At 41.8% G+C, this 25,156-nt stretch overlaps 1 protein-coding gene across 9 annotated transcripts in view; it reads left to right on the top strand.

Annotated features, from left to right (window-relative positions):
* The first annotated feature begins 7,974 nt into the window (after nucleotides 1-7,974).
* Nucleotides 7,975-25,156, top strand: part of LOC111237661 (nuclear factor 1 X-type-like) — a 110,937-nt gene continuing 93,755 nt past the window's right edge. For 8 of the 9 annotated variants that reach the window (XM_022766840.1, XM_022766842.1, XM_022766833.1 and 5 more), the window contains exons 1-2: nucleotides 7,975-8,330; nucleotides 15,704-15,787. In XM_022766840.1, coding sequence (XP_022622561.1) covers nucleotides 8,328-8,330; nucleotides 15,704-15,787 — 87 coding nt within the window. In that variant the 5' untranslated portion in view covers nucleotides 7,975-8,327. Of the gene's footprint in view, nucleotides 8,331-15,703; nucleotides 15,788-19,750; nucleotides 19,882-25,156 lie in introns of those variants that run through there. The other variant, XM_022766834.1, reaches the window with a different exon arrangement.

Raw genomic sequence — 25,156 nt, 5'->3', positions numbered from 1 at the left:
TCATCAAGCAGAAGAATGACAGTGTTACGTTATTATATATTATATTATTAAATCATCATTACTGATGCATTCATGTGTAAGTTGCATCTTAATGTTGCAGCGGGTGGATGTGCAGCCAGGTTTAACTATTGAGCTGACTATGAGCTGTGACAAAGCATCATATTTTATAAGCTAATCATGATGTAGTGGAGTAAAAAAAAAAATGCAATATTTCCATCTGAGATGTAGTGGAGTAGAAGTGCAAAGCAGCATAAAATAGAAATACTCAAGCATGGCACAAGTAGCCTGCCTCAAAAATGTACTTCAGTACAGTACTTAGTCACTGTTCACAATTCGCTCCAGTAGACGGGGGATGTTAGATAATTAGTTATGAATAATTATTGTCAAACTAGAGGAAACTGAAAAGATTTTATGACATTGTCTGGGGCGTATAAGATTATCAGTAACCCCACACACGTGTTTGTACTTTCAGCCATCGGGAATCCATTTCAGATTCACTACCAAGAGATGGAAGTTTGGTTTTATTCCATAAGACTTGTGAACAGTTGCACTTACACTTTTTGAAATAATTTGACTTTTGTGGCGTTGGAGATTGTCATAATATTGTCAGACTTATCATAGTATGCATTTTTAGATTGTTGTTAAACGTGTGAATGAATTGTTTGTGTATTTGCAAACTTGCTTGCCTCAAATTGTCTCGCGTGTATTTTAAAGCAAACAGAACTTAATGAATTATCGTAATATTAAGGTAATCAGTGTTTTTGGCTAAAACCTTACTTTGTCTTAACATTTTAATTTCCTTCCATTAAAAGCAGATAAATCTATATTTTGTAATCTCCCATACCATTTTTTTTTCTTAATATTGCACCACATTCTGCCTCATATGTTTGTGTGTGTGTGTGTGTGTGTGTGTCACTGTGTCACCACATCAGAAGGAGGATGGTACAGCTTATATTAAAAGCATATTGTTTGGGGTGTCCCTCTGCCTAGTGGTCAAAGGCACAAACCCTAATCACAGTGTTCCCTGATTTAGTTTGGGGAACCTTTGTTGCTTGTCACCCCCTCACACAATTGCTAGTTTGTTTGTTTTTTAAATCTGTGTTAGATTTAGAATAAAAAGACAAAAATGCCCCCCCAAAAAAGTAATTTCCTGAAAAATGGCATCAGCAGATTATTTCAACATCACCTTGGATAAATTTAGCGGCCTTTTACGACCAAGAAAAACAAAACAAAAAAAAAACATTTAAAGACCTGGTGGGAAAACTCCACTAAAGGAAACTGCTGCTGCTTCAAAATGTGTAGGTTAAAAAGTCTCCATGACTCTGTAGAGGGAATGTGCTCAGCTGGCAGCAGCAATGTGAACATACTCCACCCTCCATCCCATTCTCCTGTGCCAGGGCCGGGCATTCCTCACCCCTCCAAAAGGCCGGTTAGTACCCACTCTTTTTCTCTTTCCTTCTTGCACACAAACACACACAGACTTCACTTCTTTTTTGTCCCTATGCGACTACTTCAGACCAACTATTTCCTTCCTCCCTTACTTGCAGCATACATTTCTTCATTTCCTCCTTGCAGCCATCCCGTCCTTCATTCTTCCTTAATTTCCCTTCCTTCCTACCATCCTTTTTCCCCTTCAACAACCCTCCATCTCCACTACTCTCTCTCCCTCAGCTGCTCTCTCATTTGGGTTTATTTGCATGGCAGAGCGTAAAGGATGCAGACAGAGCGAGCAGGGCCAGCAGAGCCCTCCTGTGTCCATCCAGGCCAGGGCTGAGATTTGTAATGCTAGACAACACTCGGCAATGCAGGGATAAAACCTCGGCCGCCGCAGACAAAAAGAGCCTTGTGTTTTTTCCCTTTCCTTTTCCACCGCTTATTGCACTTCTCGCATGGAGACGCAGAATTCTCCGGGCCATTTCTTTCAGCTGGGAGAGGAATGAAGATTGTAGAGCGAGGAAAAAAATAGTTCCACTGATATATGGTCTTGTCATAGAGTATATTTTGTATAAGGCCAAGACAGTATTTCATTCTCCCCTGACTACAGTGCAGCAGAAGGCCAGAGAGAGCAGGCTGGGAATGGATGTCAATATAGTGCTACAGCCAAGAGTCAGAGCGAGACGCTTTAATGGGGAGAGTGGCAGCAGGACTGAGGCCTCTGAGTTTTATTTGTGTTGTCTGTTGTACTTTGCAGCTGTGCAGTCTCGTTTCTGAAATGAAGCTCAGCTATTTTTGCTTTTCTTCACTTCTTACATCCATTAGATTTTTTTGTGTGTGACTTTACTCATTGCCAGTGTGTGTGTGTGTGTGTGTGTGTGTGTGTGTGATCTTAAAGCTCATAGTTTGACTCTTGAGTATCTTTGTAAATATGCAAATAGAAAATCTACATTTTGTGAATAACAGTGAAGCTGTAGGGGTGAGCTGCCATTTTCTGTTGCACTGTTTTCCTCTGCTTTTCTCTCTCTGATTGTTTCACCGAAGCACTTCTCAGGATATAGATCCTTTTGTTTGTTGTTGTAGTTCACGCTGGGTTAGACTGCGTTGGTTTATTCTCATTATCATCTTTTGTAATAGTAAATATATAAATCACTTTATAACTTTTATGTTGCGTTACTCCCTAGACAGGTGTGTAACACATCTGTTTGATTTCGAAATTGCTCTCAGACAGATTTTTCTCTGTAGCTCCTTTACACTAGTTTGAGATATTTCCTTATGTTGTTGTCCTCATTATACACCTGGATATGTGCTCATTTCTTTGATAAAAACGTGTACCTGTTGATTGAAGTTTGTTCACCCCGTTTGAAGACTCTATCTTGCAAACGCGTGCTGGCGCCAAGTCCATCTCTGATAAGTGAAGATTTATATGCAACAGTTCACGTCAGTGCCGTCCACTGACCAGCAATTTGTAGCATTATTATCTGATAATTAGTTTCAACATGTCGGTCATGGTTTGCAGTTATGCTCCAGCCTGTGATCTGAAACTTATAATTTTGGAGTAAAAAAATTTCCCCTGATTCATTTTGGGGGTTTACAGACAAGAATTTAGGACTTAGAAAAAGTCCTTCCATGTTGTCTGAACTTTGCCTGCCTGAGCCCACAATGTGCCCTTCTCTTCTCACAGTGAGGTTTTAGGGAACTTATTGCCCACATAATGCTGGGTCTTAAAACAGCGTGGTATCAGAGCCATTGTGGTCTGCAGTAATGACTGGTTAAGGGGGCTGTGGTGAGACTCACCGCTCAGGGCTTTCATGAACCCAAAGCTCAGCCTAATTGACGCTTATAGTTTGCCTTACATGTTTAGGGCCAAAGCATGCCAGCAAATTTCCTACAGTTTGTTGTTTAACTTTTGGAACGTTATCAACTGAATTTTATTTTATAGATTTAATGTTTTAGGTTTTTGTCCAAGAAACACTGAAAAGGAACAAAACACATTAACTTTGCTGTCCCTGTCTCCTTTTTTTTTTTTTTTTTTTTTTTTTTTTTTTTTTTTTTAATAATCTAAGTCAAAGGTTTATGACAAAATAATTTGAGTTATTTTATTATTGTCTCCCCTCTCTCCACAAAATACAACAATCCAGTGGTTGTGATGCTTTTGGTTTCATAAACAAAATAGTTTGGGGGAAATCAGGTTAAACAGTCCACTTTTTCATCAACATTATTTTAAGAAAAACATGGGAATTATTGCCTAATTTAAAGGAGGTCATGCATACGGTGCATCAGGAGGAGGGAGTATCAATTATTATTTAAGCCACATTAAAAGACAAATGCATGTGGGTTTCCTCAATGACTCACTGTACACATTGTAATAAGAACATTTCAAAGATTATTTTGTGATTGAAGTTATGAACCACACAAGTTCTACTTGTTTTATCAAACAACTTCACAGTTTTTATTCCATACTTTAATAATTAAGACTACAGTCGCTCCTTTTTCGTATAAGAAACATTTTAATGCTCATTATCATGTAATAATTCTGCTTTTATTACAGGCCTGTTTTTTTTTTTTAAATTCATCATAAAGATAAATTTAACCTATACAGTATTGTGACGTTTTAATAACTTTACGACGTGTTTATCTTTCCTTTTTTCGGCACAGTTTCATTGCAAAGGTCATAAGAGGAGTGTGTGTGTTTTATTTCTACGGTTTTTAGATTTTAGGGGAAAAAGGCCATTTTTCAAAATGTGCTCGACTTGAAAAAGCTTCGCACTGCTCATCTGATTATTGGTGGGAGTTTTGTCAAATAAACGAGCTGCTGTCTGATAAAAACACCTGTCTGATTGTCCCGTTATTTTAGGTTCTACACTGACCAACTATAAATCAAAGCCACTGATTTTCTTTTCTTTCGTTCCACAATTGCAGTCGCTCGATTTTATTTCCATTTTCCAGACGCAGTTTTATTACCTGTGACTTGTGGAGACTGTGTGTGGCCTCCTGCAGCTCTCCGGCTGGAGCTGGTAGCTGCTGAGTCCACGCTGCGGTCTCTCTCTCTCTCTCTCTCTCTCTCTCTCTCCCTCTCTCCCTCTCTCTCTCCCTCCCTCTCTCTCTCTTTCTCTCTCTACCGACTCTTATTTGTACATTAATTAAGGGTTAAGAAACAAATCGTGTCGTGGGATTATTTGGGGTTTAGAGGCAGTTTTTGGTGTTTTTCCAATCAACTGGTCATTCTCCAAACAGGCCGACGGGCATGTGTGAGCCTCCCAGTCAGCAGCATCTGTAAAAAGACACCAGGATTAATATTCAAACAAAACGAAAAAGCACTGAAGAAGGTCATGGTATAAATTGTGAAAATTCTACAGCCGCTTGAGGCAGATATGTCCTTCAATCAATTAATCATTAGACCCTGTAGAATTCTAAATTAGATTTTTTTTTTTTTTTTTTTAGCTTTTATTATTATTTTCATTCTTATTATCATTATTAGGCTATAGTTATTATTATTGTTGTTTGATTTTGTATATTATATTATTATCGGTGCTTTTGATGATTTTGCTGTTGTTATTTTTGTGTGAAAGTTTATTTTCCTTTTGATTTCATTCAGCCTTTCTCCGGCTGCAGTAGCTTATAATTATAATAATAATAATAATAATTATTATTATTATTATTGTTGTTGTTGTTGTTATTATTTAATCTTTATTACAGCTGACTGCTCAACTTGCCAACGTTGTTAACTTGCAACTTCTCGTTTGTTTCATACTTCAGCTAACGACCTTTGTTCAATTTGAAATGAAAACATCAACAGTTTTTAAAAAATTAAATGATCAAAATTTGCACCACAAAAAAACAAAAAACAAAACATTTAATACTAATAGATTTTTACATGGTCACTTTTTTCAAATTAATGAAATTGGTGTAGAAAGAAAATGTAATGTTGATAATAAGAGCGCATTATAGGACAACAGCTCTCACTGCAGTGCAAAGAATGGCCTAGAGGCCTGCCTGTTAACAGCCAGGTGAAAGTTGTAGAATCAACTTGACTTGCTGAGAAAGAAGCTTCTAGTTAAACTACTGTACTTTATTTGTATTTTTGCCATAGTCTAATTAACAGAATCAGTTTTTAATTAAAGTCTTAGCTGACTTCCATGTCAATCAACATCAAAACTATGGCACCAACAAAAACTATAAATTTGATCTCCCTGCTGTTAAGTAAAGGAGTCACTGGGGCCTCTCGTTATACCAACAAAGCTTAAAAAAAAAAAAAAACCTCACACTGTCATCTCCGCACAGACGCGCTGTACTGTTCAACTGAATCATCCAAATTAGGCTGAAACGAAAACTTAAATCACAAATTCAATTACAGATGAATAATTGATGCGGCCAAATGTGTGGGGAGGTCAACATTTAATTATTGATGAGCCATCATGTTGGAGGAATGTCATTAGACGTCTGATTTTAAAAAACAAAAAACAAAAAAACAACAACAACAAAAAAAACAGATAACGACACATGCACAACAGAAAAGCAGCAGATTTTCGAGGCAGGATCAAACTCCGCGCTGATTTATCCGCAGTGGCACATTCAACGAAAACATTCATGTTGTCTGTGTTAAAAACCAACTGTAGCAAAGTTGAAATTCTCATTGTGAAACAAGACAAGAATCATAAAGAGGTGGATTTTTACATTTGTTGAGAGCTCGTAGGTGCAGAGCCAAGAGCTGCGCGAGCGTTTTTCTTATTCCGACATGTTTAAAAAAAAAAAAAAAAAAAAAATGTTATAGTGTTTACTTGGGTTTGATGAAATCACTTTTGTCTGACGTCTATATTATTTTGACAGACTGTTTCCTTTGTGCCATGCTCTGGTGGGGCAGCATGGTGTCCATGTACAACTCCTGCTGGCCACATTCATGATTAAACTTCTAAACTCCTTATTCCAGGACTGGGTGTACAGGTTCCATAAACGACTCACTTTCCTAATTAGAAACGCCACTGACGTTTTGAACTTCCCTTTGGCTCTTCTTGTTAAATAATCAGAGCATGTCCACATGTGTTTTACTCTCGTCTTTCTGTTGTCTCTCTGTGATCTGTTGGTCCTGGCTGCTGCTGCTGCTGCAGGCCTCTGCTCCCTCAAACAATGAGCACTTCACTGACAAAAATTTATTTTGTGTGTGTATGTGTGCGTTTTAGAGTTATTTCCCCAAAGTCAGATCTTTTATGGCTTACAACATGTCGGCGCTGTGTAGTATCTCAGTCACATTTAATCCTGTTGCTTCACTGCGTCATTCTGTTGGGAGACACTGTGACTGTAAATCTGTTAGTGAAGCGTTTAATAGGCTGAAGCCTTGAAGTTAAAGCTTGCAAAATTCCTCTATTGCCATTACAACTAAACCATCATTAGGAATTTCACCACATGTGTGTCCCAACTCTACCAAGCCTAAAGTTTGGCTAAGTCCTGCCCTCATAAACCCTGTGAACCTGCTCATATAAACCGCATGCCTTTGGATTCTTTGTGTGTATATATATATATATATATTTTTTTTTTATTGAATGAGATCAACTACTCGGCAACGAAGAGGTCACTAAGTGACTTTCTTTCCCCTTACAGCTCGATCTTTACCGCAGATTTTAATATTAAAAACTACGGAAAGCAGCTCGGGTCGTGCCCAGCCGTGCCCACTGCAGTGCCACTCTGAAACCTTCAGTACATGCAGGCGGTAGGTAGGAGCCAGTGCAGCCCTAATCCCCGCCATCCGTGATTTAGCCCCTGGTCCTCCTAATGCTCCTAAAGCCCCAGCTGCTCCCCTGGCCGCTCCGCGCTCTCCGCGACAGACTGCACACCGCTCGCTTTATTAATAATTCACCTAATAATTCACCAGTTCAACGCTGCCGGCTGAAGCATCGCCACCCCCCTTCACCCTCCACCCCCACCTCCACTGTAAACAACTGCCCTAATTCTCCGTCTATTATTTTTTGTGTCTGTGCAAACAGGGCACATGCTGCTGAGGTGAGCTATTTAGTAGCTGATATTTTTGGGGAGGGAAGTGGAGGCTATCTGTCGTCGGTGCCGGAGCGCACGGCGAGCTTCCATTTTACGCACCGAGGCTGGAGCACCGGACCGACGACGTGTCGCTGTGCAGGCATTCTGCTGTCGGCGGAGGCTGTAGCGATTTGAAGAAGCGAAAACGCAAGCTGCTCTTTCATCTCGTCAGCTTCGAGGAGGAGGCGGCGGCGAGGGACCCGGGGTGTCCCCCCGTTTGTGTGTAACTCCGTGTGTGTGTGTGCGCGCGCGTGTGTGTGTGTTTGGAGCGGGAGAGAGGAGAGAGAGAGAGAGAGAGATACAAGGGTAAAACAGATCGGACGCGCGGCGCAGGAGACAGCCGCTTTTGGACACGTTTTGGAGACAGAAGCTGCCCGACCGCAAAGGCTGCACACGGAAAAAATAATAGAAAAAAAAACTTACTTTGCATCACCCCTCCCATCCATTCATTTTTATCGCGTTAATAATATTATTTCGGGGAGTTTTTTTTAAGCGTCTCCCAATCTGCTGGACAAGTTTGGCCGCTGAAGGACGCACCTCGGGACTTTGACGCAGACGTCTCCCTGACTTCTCGCCGCTGGACATGGGCGCATCTGAGGCCAAACAGCCGTAGTCGGAGGGTCGGAGCTGCTGTCCTCTTTTCCTCCTATCTCTTGCAGAGTGGACCCACTTTTGAAAGAGCCTGTTTTTTTCTATCTGGGCCTAAGGCCGACTTGTTTAAAGGTCCTTTTTTTGCTTCCGGCAACAGCGAAGAGACCAAGTCTTCCTCCCTCAGCCCTCACTCCCTCTCTCACTTTTTTGGAAGCTGAACTTTTAAAGGAAAATGGGGCATTGAGAGGGTTGGCAGATCTCCCCACGCTATAATGGTACGTGCTGTGTAACTCAATAGTTCCCCTCTGTTGGGTCTATAGGGTAAAGTCTATAGGACTGAAAATAAACTAAACACTGCGTGTTGTTTAACCGCATCCCTGCAGTTGCTTTTAGCTTTAGGATTTTCCTTGTGAAAGATCAGCACTGTGTTTTATTTACGTAGGTTTGAGTAGACTTGGCTGTGGAAGTGTGAGGCCATAGATGACGATACAACACACCTGTGTGTGTGTGTGTGTGTGTGTGTGTGTGTGTGTGTGTGTGTGTGTGTGTGGTGTGTGTAAGTGAGAGAGAAAAAGAGAGAGAGACGAGAGTATTTGTGCGTTATGTGTAAAAGTAAGCACCTTGCTCACCTGCCAAATTTGATAATTATGAACAATGTAAACTCACTCTGATTTACCAAATTCTGAAAAAAAAATGATACGCTGATTTTCCCATAATTCCTGCTGTCCAACAATGTATTTTGAGGCAGCTTTGTATTTTTTTAAGGGTAAAAAATGGCTTGCTTTTTTTGTGAACTGTACTTTTCCTGCCCCTGCCTTCTTGCCTTAAATCTTCCTCATAGACACAATAACGCTGTAATAATTATGCTTCTGAGCAGAGAGCTGTCTCCTAACTTAAATCAATGTCCCCTCTCTGATGGGTTAACATTGTGCAGGCTGAATTGTTTGCAGAGGCGTTTAAAAAGTGGCCCTGTAGACACCGATTGACAGAGTGGAGGCTGACCTTCCCGCGCTGCTCAGATCAAACAGAATAAAACACACATGAGCAGATCTGAAAGACCAGTATATAGAGATAGTATGTGGGCGGTATTTATTACGGTCATTTTGAGGAGGATGATGATTCTCTATAAGCATCTCATGAGTCCGCTTGGAGCTCCGGAGCTGCTGCACCGTTCTCCACCTTGCACCGGCTCTGTGTCTTCTCTGTCTGAGGCGGCTGCTGTTTTTTTTTTTTTTTTTTTTTTTTATCAATGGGCACTTCATTTGCGTAGTTGATGACACTTTATAGCGACTACAAGGGGGTGGGGAGGTGATGTGACACACAGACCGTCTTTGTGCCCCAAGAACAAATGCTGAGAGTGCTTATAGCGGACGCAGCATGGATAATAGCGCCTCCGTAGTGTTTAATGCTGATGTGGAAAATCAAAAGGAAGAATCGGTGCCCCCGATCATGATGATCTTTTTAAAATTTTATCATTTACTCTTAGCCTCGACCTAAAAACTCTTTAACGTCGCTCTTTTTATTGCTTTTTTTTCTCAGTGCATCAGCTGATTCCTATCTATTCTCTGAAATTAAACAGTCTCTATCATCCTGCACTTCAAAGCTTTTGGAATATAATGGCCTGAAATTAAAATCGCAATGGGCTAAAATCGTGACCTACATTATAATTGATCTTTTATTATCGACCCAAGAGATTAGGCCTACAGTAAATGTAGCAGACTATGGCTGTGTGTCCTGTGTTTTGTGATGTGTCACAGGGTTGATGTGCTCAGCTTTTGGTTTTTGTTAGACCTGTTTAAATATTTTAACGTGACAATGGGCTGTTTTGTTGCAACATAGAAACAACAACACAGTAATACAGCACACACAAGATCAGAAATGATTCAAAATTTTATTAACAACACAACATTGTGTTGCAAGACCTATTGCACCAATAATGTAGCTCTTCAAAGAAGCACTTTCACTGTGTATAACAATGCTTTTAAACCCCCCAAAAAAAGGCACTTCAACAGCCCTCTGGCAAGGCTGTGGTGAAGCCTCTCACAACATGTTGTTCCCTAAAAATGAAATAAAATATTTCATATGGACCTTAAGACTACCTGGAAGTCATTTTGAAATGACAGCGTGTGGCCTTGGCATTGTCTGGCCAATAAAAACAAAATACATTGCACAGTAAAAAAAATGAATAGCAAAGCAATAAAGCAAAAATATGTGCAATAGTTGAGAAAAACGTATGTAATTGAAAGCTATTGTTTATTTGTTGTGATGATTACACAAGATTCCCAGGGGATGTATTTTCATTTGGTTTGCCAGTGTTGTACGGTGTCATTCATGAGGTTTTATTTCAGTTTCAGAGTGGAGGGGAAGTTAAGTGTCATTAACAATAAGCAAATGCGTTTTTTTAAATTTATTTTTTATTACAGCAACATTTTTCAGAGCATTAGTGACTAGCTTTAAGTGAGACTTGACAATCAATTTAGTCATTTAATCTCATCAACCAACTTTATGGGAGCAACTTCATTTCCATCCCTCAGATGAATGACACACTGTCACATCAACACATTTTCAAGTGTCGTACTTTATTATGGGGTGGGGGTGGGGGTCACCAAGCAAAAACCTCTGTTGGCCCCAGAAGATGAGGCACCCAGCCATATACCTGCGCAACAACACAGACAGGCCTCAGGCGGCTCAAAGTGCCAAACAGCAGGAAACATGTGATTCATGATGTCAGCTGTTCAATTATCTGTCTATACTTTTCAAGGTAAACGCGCCATTAGATAATGTTTCATAATTGGCAGTGATATTACAATCCTCACTTTGTTATGATAGTGGGCCTATAATTTCACACTTGGTTGCACTGTGGTTGTTACAGAGAAAACCTGCCAACCACAGAACCTGTCAGTCAAAGAAAAGCCAAGGCTGTTATTGGTGCCAAGCAGGGAGGTGGGCGTGAACCTTACCATATTATTAAATAAATTTTTAGAGTATCATTTCAGTTGAGTTGGAAGTGGGTGAGACATTTGAAATGGGCTCAACACGCTGCTTTATTGAGTCATCCTGAGCGCGTGTGCGTATGTGTGTGTGTGTGTGTGTTTTGTAATGTAACTCTATGCTTCCTGGTCTTTGTGGTAAACTCTGCCGTATTAGAACCATAACCACAAGAAAATCTCCCCATGGATCAGTCCTTGTGTGACACAAAGGGTTGATTGTACCAGCACAAACATCATTGTTAAATGCACTTAGCCAGTGCGGCTGGGCCTTAACTGAGTGTGGTTTGGCCATTTAAAAAAAAAAAAAAAAAAAAAGGGTAAGGATCCATGTAGGAAAAGGGGTGCCAGTGGCATTGGGTTACTTAGTGTATGGAGGCTGCGTATGGTGCAGGCAGTGTGGCAGCGAAATGTTGCAGCCTGCGAAGTTCAGTGTTACAATTGGCATGGCATTATCTAAAGGCCACAGTCCATAGCCTAGCCTGTCGAGCAAGATCAGAAGTTGACAGGCGAGGTGCCAGGCCAAGCGAATCTTGGGGTGTGTCACAATGTGCGCTCTGTTCAAACTTGCTTCACTTTTTCACAGTTGTGGTGGAAGGATGTATTTTGTTTTTGTTTTGTTTGTTTGTTTTTTTGTTTGTTTTTTTTTGTTTTTGTTTTTGTTTTTTACATGGAGTCAAGACGGCCATTGTTAAGACACGAATAGTTTCATATCTCTTACTCAGGCATTCAGAAGTTTTGCCTCACCCAGCTGATTTGCATACAGTGCAAGCATTTGAACCACACACACACACACACACACACACACACACACACACACATACTACACACATGGTTTAACTTCCGACAAAAGTGGAATGTTTTTTTGCTTAAGTCATCTGAAATGATTTTATACTCCTGCCTCCTGCAGTCAGGCCTGCTTAACAGAAACTGTTCACACCGTGTGCCTCATGCCTTCTCCAGAATCCCACCGTTTACTATTGTGTTAAACACAACTGCACAATTAAGCCAAATGCAATCTTCAGCACTGCATCTTGGCTGTACTTCTGACCCAACAAAACCTTCAGGACCCACAAGTGGAGTGAAATAATTAGCCCCACTCTGCTCAGCCATCCATCTATCCTTCTTTTTTTAATGCAGCCCCTCAGTTTCTCATCTTCTTTCTTATTCTCCCCATTTTCCCTTCACCCCCTGAGATGGCTGTGTGAAAAATCGTATTTTTCCAACATTTCTCCCTGAGGTAGCTTTGGCAGGGACTCACACGGCGGCCATTTCTGCCTTTCATACACCCCTCACACGCCGTGGAACAGATCGCCGGTGCGGCCCGGCGTCTTTGAAGTGGTTGCCATCTCACGCAGGTTGGCTGGACTCTCTCTTTCTCTCTCGCTCTCCCCATCCCCCTCCCCCCTCATTTTCATCCTGTGCCTTAAACTTGGCAACATTATTTTCAGCCACCAAAATCGTGATGATAAAAACATGTTTAAGACACAATGGTGCTGATAATAATTATGGTTTTTAAGAGATGGAGTGACAGCGGTGATAGTTGATGTGGTTGATGATTGTGCTGCAGCCAGAATAAATGGCTTCTGGAAACAAGGGAGAGAGCTCTGCACCAGGTGTGTGAGCAGTGCAAGTTTTTGTGTGTAGGTGGCGAATTATTGTGTAAGTGTGTGTGCTCGTGTGCAACTGCTAATGTGAGATGCAGAGAGACAGAAAGATAGAGAGGCGGATCATTGATACGTTGCCATTCATGTGCTTTAAAATGGAGCCATCTGAGAACAAATTCCACCATCAGGGCCTTTCATACACAAAGCTCTGTGGAGGTGTGTGTGTGTGTGTGCGCGTGTGTGTGTGTGTCTGTGTGAGCGTGTGAGCAGGTTTTGGAGATCTCACCTCCAAAGAATTTGGCCATATGGTCGTCAACACATATACCCAGAGAGAGAGAGAGAGACAGATAGACAGCGAGCCAAGGAAAGACTGTGTGAGATAGAGAGGGAGAAAGTGAAAGAGAAGTGTCCTTTCTTTTGTCAGTGGAGGAAGCAGGGAAGACAGTTTTAAAACAGATCCTATACCCCTACCTTACATCAGATGGCTCAGACAAAAAGAAAAAAAAAAAAAAAAAACTCCATCACATCCCCTACTCCACATATTTGTGGAGTGGGAAAATCTGTCTCAATTAACACATTTGCATTGGGCGATGATGGACTCCAAATAGGTCACTGACTCAATCTCCCGCCTCCGAATCTTCCCTCTAAAATGTTAATTAAGAAGGGCTTTGAGATTTTTTTGCTCAGGGCTGGCCATATGGGCTGGGCATATGTTCTATATATATAGTACAATATATAATTCATACACTGCTGCAGGAGAGAGCGTTTCGGGGCCTGGAGTTTTTTTGGGGTTTACTACAAAGGGAGTCAGTATGGCCTCCCCAGTGGCAGGTACAGAGCTTAGCCTATTCATTAGCTCCATGTTATTCGCTGTTGCACAATGGGATTGCGGTTCATCGACACCTGTTATTGTGGCTGACAACATAAAGAGGACATTATATTCATCTTTGTTGGCTGGTTAATATGAAATGAGAGCAAATTATCTATTGTTGGAGCGCAGTTGATGTTTTGTGTGCGAGTGTGTTTTTACGTTGTTTGAAAGAGCTCCTGAGGTCAAGTTAAAGAATGATTAATATTGAGATTCTCTGTATATGAAGGGCTACATTTGCGCAAAAGATATATTCAAAGAGGCAGTATGTTATCTCACACACTCTCAGTTAAACCAGTTGTCCCAGTGCCATCCACCAAAACACCCATTCACCAGCAGAATGAGGCAGCGGCAGCCAATGAAAACAGCCCTTTCCCACCCGCAGCTTTTTGGGTCCGGCTCAACCAATCAGAGGAGGCTTGCTAGTGCACCTGACCCTGTTTCTGGCTGGGCACAGCCAATCACAGAGGCTCCAGCACACCTGATGCATTGTGGTCTGCTTGCTGGTAGTCGGCAGGCTCGCCCCAGTGCGGATCCCCACACAGGTGCCGTGGATCCTGGCCATAATTCTGACCGCCGGCCAATCAGATGCATCGTCTCGTTATCAGACACATGTGGCCTGGCAGACTTTGAGTGTTTGCATTTTGTTTTGTGTGTGTGTGTGTGTGATTGTGTGTGTCTGTATCAGCATGTAAATGCGTGTGTGCATCTGAGGAACTCTGCTACCCCATTCCCACAATGCTTTGCTGTCTTATCAGCAGGCCTCTCTCACTCCGTTCCTGGCTTCATCCTCTTCTTGAGACTCAACAATGGGCGCTGTGTTGCCCTCTTAGGAGCCGAGGGCCTCGGCAATAAAAAGCGACTAAAAATAAAAAAACATGTTTATGGACTAATAAAGATGATTAGAAATCGCACAATTGCAGAAAAATGGAAGGTTTGCGAGTGCAGATTATCTGTAATAAAAAGCCGAGGGGAGAGACGGGGGAGAGCGGGAGAAAGAGAGTTAGCTGTACAGACCTCTCATTGCGAAGGATATGAATAGCCTTTGTTTTCACCACAACTCAGGGCTGTGTGGTCTGCCAACGTCTGGCTCTTATTATGGGGTTTGTGTCTGTGCGTCTGCGTAAGTGGCATGCACGTGTGCATTGGTGTGTGCGTGCGCTTGTGTGTGTTGCTGTGTGTTTGTGTGCAAGGCAGAGAGCACATGGGCGTGGAAAAAATGTATATACATGCAGGTGATTATATTTTAAAGAGAGTGAGACTGTATGTGCATTTAAACATTTCCACACAACCAGATATACAGTTTTCTCTTTCTGCTCCTGTTCAGCTAAATAAATGTGGAATGGGGTCTTGGGCTGGCACAAGCGTGTGTGCACGCTTTTTTATCCGTTAAAGTTGTGAAATGAAATAGGATTTCACAGAACGGCACAGCGGCTGTGGGATTTGGGCTCCCCTCGGCTAAGTAGAGTGGGATAGGTTGATCCAATCAACGGCAAAACTGCAAGGAGAGCCCATTTCACAGCTCCGGGCCCTGCCAGAACCCTGCCTGCCTGCCTGCTTGACTTAGAATACAAATGAAGCTCCCTGAATGCACACTTACACACACATGCATGCATACACACTGGTACTTACAGACAGTCTGGCTGGGGATGTATAGTGTAAGAGTTGTTAGCAGGCGCTGTGCTTTCTGGGGAGAAATGAAACAAGCAGAGGTTATAAGGCTGTCTCACACAGCACAGGTACATTTTAGGAAGCAAGAAAATCCATGTTTGATCGGGGTGATTTCAGGACATGATCGTTCACAAATGCCTGTCCAGAAGTTTTTTTTCTTTTTCTTTTTTTTTTTTCTTTTTTATAAATGCATTATTTCTTAGGACTGGTGTAGTTCAACATTTGTCAAACAACAGCAAATGCCAGATATAACATTGTCTTTTGTAAATAATGAAAGAAATTCAATTATTAAAATGTTTTAATATTCACTATTCATTGCAAGCTTATTCTTCCTACTGGAACCAAAGTAACAGGTTCAAGCAGCCATTAAATGAGCAAACGTGAGGATTTCTGGTGACGTAGTGCCAAACATGGTTGAGATCTGCTTCCTAAAGGAGTCACTAATATTATGACAAAATCACTGTGCTACTAAGTTAATAAGATTTTAACTAAATAACCATCTCTCTGTCTTTTAGGCTACTGACACCTACCTGGTAAACGACGATCCTGCTAGAGGCCCCGGGATGCCTGAATGTTTCCTCGTGTCTGATACATATAGGGTATATATAAACACACAAACACATGCACACTACAACCTCTCTACATCTGTCCTTGTGATTGTATCGATGTCTCAAGATTTATTTCCTGGACACACAAACAAGCCCGGTTCATTAAGAATAATCTCCTTTTTCCTCTGTAAAGATTTACTGCAGTTGAGAGGAGGAGGGCGTTCAGAGTACAAAAGACTCAGCAGAGCGTGCTGCAGAATCATTTTTACACGGTCACACTTCACCATGGGGATGTTAACCACTATATTATCTTCATTCTTCAGATCTTGAATTGGAAGTGCTGGGGTTAATGTGTCCAGGAAACACATCCACACATTTTTGAGTGTTGACACTTTGTTGTTAGCATGCTTTTATATCCATTTCCTGTATATATAAAACAAAAAATCTCCCACATGTCAGCATGAATGTCCTGCACTCATCTGTCTGACTGTGATGATGTGTGGCAACAGTGCCCTGCAAAAACACTGCATTTCCTCATAATCTCAACTTTTCTGTGACATGTATTTTTACAAGGTATTATTAACGCTTGTCAGACGTTTGGCTTTGTTGCAGAGTCGCATTTTCTTTACACCAGTCAGCAGCCAGTTAAAACAAAACAAAATACAAAATGTCACCGAACTGATTTTTTTTTTTTTTTTTTTGCAGGATGTTTTCTGTGTGTGACATATACTGCTTGTGGTTACTTTCATATCTTTGTAAAATATATTATCTTTCATGCTGCATTTATAGATGACCGTCGGACTGCCTGTAAAATGGCTCCTTTGGCCTGTGTGCTGTAGTATGACATGCCGCATTTAACGCTTAAATTAAGGAGTGATGACATCAGACTAGAAAAATAAATCTATACGTTTTTCCTCCTTCCGAATAAAAAACACGGTAGAAACGGAGTAATCCAAACCAGTCGGAGTAAAACGTATGAGCAGCCATTTCTCACAGTAAACACATAAAAAGCAGCAGGCGTAACACATTGCTCTGCACACACACACTCAGATTGCAAACAGATCCATAGAGTCTCTGGGATCCACACTGTGTATGATATGCTTGTTAGCCATAACGGCCAGTCAGCCATTTCTTTCTGACTGCATATGCCTGTATGCATTTGACTGGCGTGCTCCCTCCCAGAGCACACATAAACAGCTTACTCAAACAATATTTACACTGTACGGTGTAGTAAACGGTACAGTTACACACACGTTTTCGTTCACATATTTCCAGCCTTTTGAAAGGCAGCCTCAACCACCTGTCTCACACATTTAGCATGCTAATGGCAGTGTCAGTATGCTACATCACTTTCAATATTTAATGGCCTAGCCACAGGCGATGGTAAACAGCAAGTATATGGGTAGCGCTGTGTGTCAATGGAAGACCACAACATGCTAACTTTAGACGCACCATATGGTTTTCTCATGTGCTTTATAATGGCAAACATAGACTCAGAAACCACGAGAACCCTGCGCGCTCGAGGGGCTTTCATAGGTGATGGTCAGACTGGACTGTTTGATCAAAGAGAGAGAGAGAGAGAGAGAGACAGAGAGTTTGGAAAGAAAACCTGAGCGTCAGTGTTTTGTAACTCTCGTGGTTGCTATAGTTTGTTACAGCTAAGCGCCAGTGTTGAATACTGAGATGGACGTCTCAGGCCAGACTGAAGCCAGAGACAAAGAAAACCAGTAAAGACCAAACAGACGGTGTCAGTGATTAAGGCAGCAGAAAGAGAGGAAGAACAGCAGAAGATTATAAAATAGAAAAGGAGAAAAAGGTCACTAAAAAGAAGCAGTGAGAAACAGAAAAAGGGGCAGACAAAAAGAGAAAGAGGGAAAGCGAGGGAGCACACAAAGGCTTTGGGGTTTGGGCCTGTGCCGCGGTGGGGTGTGGTTTGGAAAGAGGAGAGACTTTGGGAAAGGAACAGACTACACCTCAATATGCTTCACTTTCTTTCACTTTTATTTAGTGTGTTCCTTCTTTCTCTCAATCTAATTCCTTTTTCTAGTTGCTTGTGCCAGCGTATCTTTGACCACAAGACATTTGGGGCTGTGTATGTATATGCATGTGTGTGTGTGTGTGTGTGTGTGTGTGTGTGTGTGTGTGTGTGTGTGTGTGTGTGTGTGTGTGTGTGTGTGTGTACATACTGCACATTATATGCATGTGTGTCTGTGGTGTGAGTGTCTAAGTATCCTACATAGGCTGAGGTCTCGTAAAGCTGCGCAGCTTCATATCCCCCTGAAAAACTTGGCATTCGAGCACTGGGGTGACTTCAACCCCCGAAACCGCACCCTTGCACACACACACGCACACGTTTTGTCAGACTCAAACACACACTCTCAGACATATGCACGCACAGAATTGTACACACACTTGCAAACCCTCTCCCAAGGCTCTTGCAGACACACACTCACACACATGCACAAGGCAGGGGCTTATGTATAATTGCAGGCACTCTGCCTGCATATATGAGTTTGATTAGGCTGAGGAGCAGGCAGCGGGCGAGGATAAAGCCAAGCCTGATTAGAAACAGAGTGTATCGCTTCCATACAATAGGAGTCACAATGAGACTGGTTTAGACCACTTCGCCCAAGTTCAGGTATCTTTTGTTTCCATATACACATACAGTACGCTAGAATATGACTTGGACTTGGTTAAAAAGGAGAGTAACAGGAATCCAAAAGGTATCACAGCTGAATAAATTACAGTCCTACACACAGTACATTTACAACTTGTTGTAATAACTTTGGACTTGTTTGGTTCCCTGAAGGCATTGACAGAGGTCCCCAGAAATTTGGAGAATATTTGAATGCTCTTCTTTTCTATTATAAATATTTTATAGGGCTGGTTATAACTTTCAGATGAGGAGCGCCTTGTCCCAAAACGAACGGCACTGAGCGTCCTCCAGCCAAAGTGGAGCTGACAGAGTCGAGCTTCGAGTCCAGGCGTGACACATTGTAAACTGAATTCAACACAAATTTGAGCTGATGTTTCAGCGGCATCAAATACTTTCCGTCCACGGCTCACTGTTGAGTTACATTAACAAATAGTGAAGTTAGGGATATGGGGGGGGGGGCTCTCTTCCACTTAAAGACACTTGAGTTCGTTTACTTGTATGTGTGTGGAAAGCTGTGTGTCACCTTCCGGCAGATTCACTGACAGAACACCACAGCAAAATCAGAACAGAGTTGTAAATTTCAAACCTTTGTTTCTATTTCGGTCACGCTCGGGCCTGCTTCTGCATTTTGCTTAAAAGCAATGGACGCTAAGGATATGAAAGTTGAGAAAAGTATCATTTTGAGGAAATCTGCACCTTCAGTCATTTACGTTTTCTCTGTATTCATTGGCAAAGCTTTTGCCGTGAAGGCTGATTTATAAAACAAAAATATAGCTACTGTGTGTCTGCCCTAGAAAGATTATTGAAACATCACAGTGTGACAGTCTCTCTGGAATATTAAACTGATAGATTAAAAAATTATGTAAATGCCATAACATAAGTATTATAAAGTCATAATGGTGTAACTGATAGATAGATAGATAGATCGATTGATTGATTGATTGATTGATTGATTGAATGATTGATTGAATGATTGATTTGAATATTTACAGATGTTATAAATAAATAACTTTAAATAGGATGAGGTGACTGAACTCACCACTGTGTACCACTATAAGCCACCACAGTGCTGCAGGAATACTATCGCTCAAGCGATTCCTCTTTGGGGTTGTAACGAAGCCCCGATCCGTAAAAAAAAAACTAACATTAAAAATGATTGTTTCAAATAGACAGTCAAGTTTGTGTCGATCTGAAAGAGAACCGGCTAGGAAGAGAGAGAGAGGGAGAGAGAGAGAGAGAGAGAGAGAGGGAGAGAGAGAGAGTTAGAGAGAAAGAGGGTGGGAGGGAGGGAGGGAGAGAGAGCTGCAAAAACTTTCCTCTAAAGTTAGTGCGGAGCTTTCACTGTGAGTGAGGCGGGGTTACAGCCTGGACTGAGCCACAGCGGCTTTGCAATGCGGCACCGCAGCGAACCTCCATCCAACTTTATTATCAACAACTCCAATTTTCATCTCTAGACACAACCATGTACTCCCCTTACTGCTTGACACAGGTATGAAAAGAAATATATCGCCGTTTTCATGTTCCTCTTCGCTTGCCTTATTTTTTTTTTCCGGTGTAGTGCGCCTCCGGTTTGTTTCTACTGTATGTGGTTACAGTGTTGTGTTGTGTGTCGCGCTGCTGCTTGTCATTTGTTGCGTTTTAAGGACCTTTTTTCTGCTCTGCTCTCTTTCCCCCGATAGTGTTTAACCTCCCTCTCTCCCTCGCTCTCTCTCTCCCCCTTTCTTTTTAATGGCACTCCTCCAACGGGCTTTCTTGTGCGTCTCATTGCGCATGGTTTGGAGAGAAAATGGCGCTTCTCCCAAATCTATTTTATATAAAACGGAGGTTGGAGAAAGGGGAAGAAGGGCTCGGTTCCCTGACGGTTGGCGACTAATTACAATCACCCCGAGGCAATAATCGGCTTTTGTCGGCAAATATAATAAAGCACATATCGACTTCTACCGCGGCTTCTTGAGTTGTAGGACACTTTATGTTTTTATATGAAGGTGGGATTCTGACTTGCGGCTGTTACGGGGAGGTCTGCCGGTCTTCAGCCACGGTCGGTGCTGGGGGGCCTTTAGGGTCACCGTGGACACGCTCACAGCCCTCCCTCGTTTAGTTTGTTCTACTTCAGCAGCCTCGTTTTCAAATTAAAGGAAGTTTGTTTTTTTTTCAGGCATCCTAAAGGCGAAAGAGGGATGGTGGGCGTGTGTCCGAGCTGCGTGGTTGCAGTTTGATTAATGACAAAATACGGTTGACCTTTAAAGAAGCAACAGAGCTACTACTTATTTACATCATCATTACAATAAAAGGCAGCACAGGATGGAGCTTTTACTCGGTTAATTAACAAAAAAAAAAAAAAAAATAGAAAAAAAAAACTCGCTTTACTCGGTGCGTAATTTTAAAGGCCTTTTCGAGTAATGTTTCAGTTAGTGGCGAATACGTGTTATTTTCTGCTTTATTTGTCTTAATTCAATATAATATATTGCATTATGTAATTAAGAAACCTACTTTGAATATTCAACTCATATTTTTGTTATCAAATGCAAAATTATAGACTCAGTTTTGACCTTTTGGGGCCACACGCACCTCAGGCACTGTACAGAAAAAGTCTAGAAATATATATTTTTTAATCAGCTCACAGACCCTGGTCTTCACTTAAGATAGGCTTATATTTAGTCTATGTTAAAAAAAATATATGTGCTAGAAATAATCTTGATTAATGTGTACACATTGAAAATACTGGGCCAAGTTAACCTTTAAGCCGTTTTGATATAGCCTTCACTCAGCCTGTTGTAATTTGCCTTTTCTACAGTAAGTACATTTTCTTCATGTGTTGATTGTGCCTCTTGTTTCAATGCAGGTAGTTTTATCTGTAGATTAAAGCAGAGCACAGCTCACAGCAGCAAAGGTCAAACTATAAATGACCTTTTTTTTTTGTTTTCCTTGCAGCTGTCTTTGATCGTAATATGTAACCTGCATATGCATCTAAAGTTATCTTTCTAAATTAGAGGGCACTTCACAGATTTAGACATTTAGTGCAGCCACTGCAGAGTTAACAGATGAGAGCTGCAGCTTCAGCTTCAGGCCGCCGCATGTCCGTTTTTCTCTCTGCCGCTCGGCTTATCACATCAAACACTGGGCTGGAAGTCACTTTTCTGTTTCACTGTTTTGGCCCCTTTAAAAACTAGGTGGAATATGACCTTGTTAATATCAGTATTTGTCACGTGTGTATTTCTTATTTTTTTATTTTAATCTGAGGTCAAGAACTTAAGTTAGTCAGGAGTTATAGTGCATGAAATGTAGCTACTCAACAGGCAGCAGACTGTAATTTTAACACATACACTTACAATGTGAAATCGTTTTGCATTATAAACTTACAACTGTTCAGCGTTAGACCTGTTGGTTCAAATTTCTAGTGATGCAGGGAGGTCATGGCCTGCCGCCCTCCTCACTTGCTCAGCTTTGCTGTTTATAATAGCACATTATATGTAGCCTATATATTTTCCAAAATTATATTTGAGATCACATTAGAGCCACACACCACATGTGATGTAGCAGAGAAATTGTAATCATTCCTTTCCTTAAACAGAACAGTCTTCATTTAAAGAGCTCCGTGGAAAACATGCAGGATTCCTCCTCAGTGTTATTTCAGGCCTTCTGACCAGACCTCAGTGTGTTTTCTCTGACTCTGTTTAGTTGTCAGACACACAGAGGACAGGCTGCTTACATGTAAAACTACATTTCCTCACATCTTTTTTTTTTCTTTAATTATTATTATTTTTTATTATTAGCTACAGCAACAACGCCAGAAGCCGTGCACGGCTGCACCAGACTCAGGCACATCACTTACTCTTCTTCTGTCTTTCTCCTTTCTCCTGACCATTTCTCCTGCCGCCTGGGAGTTTAAAAACAGCGAGGGAGACATTTTCTAATCAATAGTCCATTTGATTTGCTGCGTAAAATAAGTCCAACAGCCCTACTGCATATTTAGCACAGATAATTTTCCAAGCCTGGTGGTATGAGGCAGAGGTCCGCATCGAGTTTCCTCTTTCTTTCCATTAATTAAAATTAATTGGCAGCAGATCCTCTCGCACGAGCGCCGCATGGACGCGTGCTCCCCATATGCGCGATACATATTGATCTGCTTAGGCTGCTGTTCGTGCGTCTCCCGGCTCCTACTGATGGATATCAAGCAGAGCTGATTTGTTTGTGCACTCTCATATCTCCTCAAGGAACGCGTGTGTTTGTATTTAGAGGATATTAAGATAACAGCAGTCAAAAATTAACTTGAAGAACGCCCATGCAGCCTGCTTTTTGGACATCAAGTGACACCTCTCTGTTTAACACCTGTAATTAAAAGCTTTGACTTGAACATCCGCCTTCAATTTGTTTTAATCGGTTGTTGTAATGCTCCGTGGTTGGACGCTGCGAAAGGCGGAATTGCTTGTTGTTGTGTTGTTGTTGGTTTTTTTTTTTTTTTTTTTTCAATGTGTGCCCACACCCATGCACACATGTACGGATTACACTGACGTGCACAAACCTACTTGTACCAACAGGCCTACTGCTATTGTCATCCTGTGACTCCGTTAAGACTGATCTTAGTCATGTAAATAATTAACAAATGACAGAAAACACGCAAAGAAAAACTGCAGTAAACAATCTACAATGTATTATTAATGCTGATAAAAGCTTTGCTGGAATGGCCCGGTTGGTGACAGACCCGATCAGCCGTGAGTGGTGCACAAGCATTTGCCAAACAGCACCGGGAGTTTATTTTTATTTTTTAAATTTTATTTCTATTTTTTTTTATTATACGGGCTACGTGGCATTGTTTCACATGCCTGCGACGGAAATGCATTTGCATAAAGTTTTAATGTGCTTTGAAGGTCGAGGAGGCGTCGTTAATTAAAACTTTTATGTGCTGCGTTTTGAAATCAATTATTTCAGACTCCAGTTAAATCCCGCTTATCCAAATGAGATGTGGGCTGCTAATAGCCTATACAGCGCGTCTCACAAACACTGCCAACTCTCGAAGCTTTGCTGCAAACTCAGAGATGTTTAACACTGTGCTTGTGATTGTTTAACCATTTCACACGGAAAAGAAAGAAAAAAAGAAGAAGAAGAAGAAGAGGAAAGAAAAAAAAGTTTCGGTTGCTTTGCTCGAGTCCCGCTCATGCGCCCGATTATTTGCACTTCTAACGTGTTTTCAGATTTGGAGATCAAATGACTCCTTGAAATTCACTCGACCGTGCACATTGGCAAAGCACTTGAAAGCACGCAGTGAAAGCTATACATGCTGTATCCATGCCATATAGCCACAGCAGCAGAAGAGAAAAAAATGTGGAGATTTTGTTGTCAGTATCTTTGGTGATGGAGATAAAGGCCTATCATCTCAACTAAACTGTGCTTGTGGGTTAGTGCGTATGAAGTCTGTGGCAGTATAGTGTGTGGAGGCCACACAATGAGTTCGCATACAATATATTGTCTCAAATATCTTGACTGAAATGAAATACAAATTTCTTTAGCCCGACATTTGTTTTATTTTGTCTTGAATACCAGTATCGATTCATTAAAAGGCTGATGTTCAAGATTTAAGTCCACACCAGGCTGTCATAGCATGTGTGTGTGTTCATGTGTGTGTGTGTTCGCGTGTGTGTGTGTGCATGCGTACAGTATATGTGTGTTTCTTAGCCTACCCCCCCCCCCCCCCGTTTTGGGCTGATGGCTCTCCTACGTCAGCCCTTGGTTCTGGTTTCACTGGGACCGGACGGTGACGGCTGAGGTGCGGGTGTAAGCCGAGGTGGGCCTGCATGATCTGGTAACATACCAAACCTTACTGGTGTCACTTTGTACCAAACCCACACACACACACTAACACACACACACACACACTAATCCTGCTCACACTGAGTTTGTTGGTAGGCACAGCACAGGCAGCAGAGAATAGGTTTGCTCTAGTGGACGGTAGGCAGGGTAAAAGTGGCCTGCCAACTGTGCCAGGACGGCAGGCAGGCAGTGGGTTGCAGGCAGAACCCAGGGGTACATTGTGTTCCTTTTACTTATTCATCCTTTCTGCTGGAGGCAGACCAGGTCCACCTTACACTGCTTGGCCCAGAGTGAGAGCTGGTAGGCAGGGACAGAAAGATGGGACGGAGGAAAGAGTGCGGGGAAGTGGCAAATGGCACAACATGTCCATGTCAGTTAAACAGTGTCTGAATAAATTCTGATTACATGGAAAGAAAAAAAATGTACTTGATTTGTGCGAGGGATGTTTTGACTAAAATACTTGAAGTGAATCTTTGGATCAAATATTTCAAATCACGCATCATGGATCAAGAATCAAATGTGTGCACATCATAAAAAATATTAGTTTTTAGATTCACTATGGAAGAGCAAGTGAGGCCCTGAGCAACACCCCGAGGTAGCTTATGGACAGTCCGTTTGTGCGTTTGTGTGTCTGTGTGAATGTGTGTGAATCTGTCTTGGAGGTGGGTTAAATCCAGCACTGTGTTGCTCTGCTCATCCCTTATCTGTGCAGTCTTCCTGACCGCCCATAGAAAATGGATTTATCATGCTTAACTGAGGCAATTGGCACAACAGGGTAATAGGTGGCTGTTCCCTGGATGGATGGGCCTGTGTGTGTGTGTGTGTGTGTGTGTGTGTGTGTGTGTGTGTGTGTGTCCATGTGAATACATGTAGCCTCCCCCTCTGTCCTCTTCTGCCTCCTAGTGTGGATTAGGTTTAGGCTGATCTGTGGCCAGTAGAAGCGGGCGGCCCCTATA

Source organism: Seriola dumerili, unplaced genomic scaffold, assembly GCF_002260705.1.
Source record: "Seriola dumerili isolate Sdu_G_001 unplaced genomic scaffold, Sdu_1.0 BDQW01001087.1, whole genome shotgun sequence".
Lineage (NCBI taxonomy): Eukaryota > Metazoa > Chordata > Actinopteri > Carangiformes > Carangidae > Seriola > Seriola dumerili.
The sequence above is the reverse complement of the archived record's forward strand: the minus strand, read 5'-3'. Positions and strand labels throughout refer to the sequence as shown.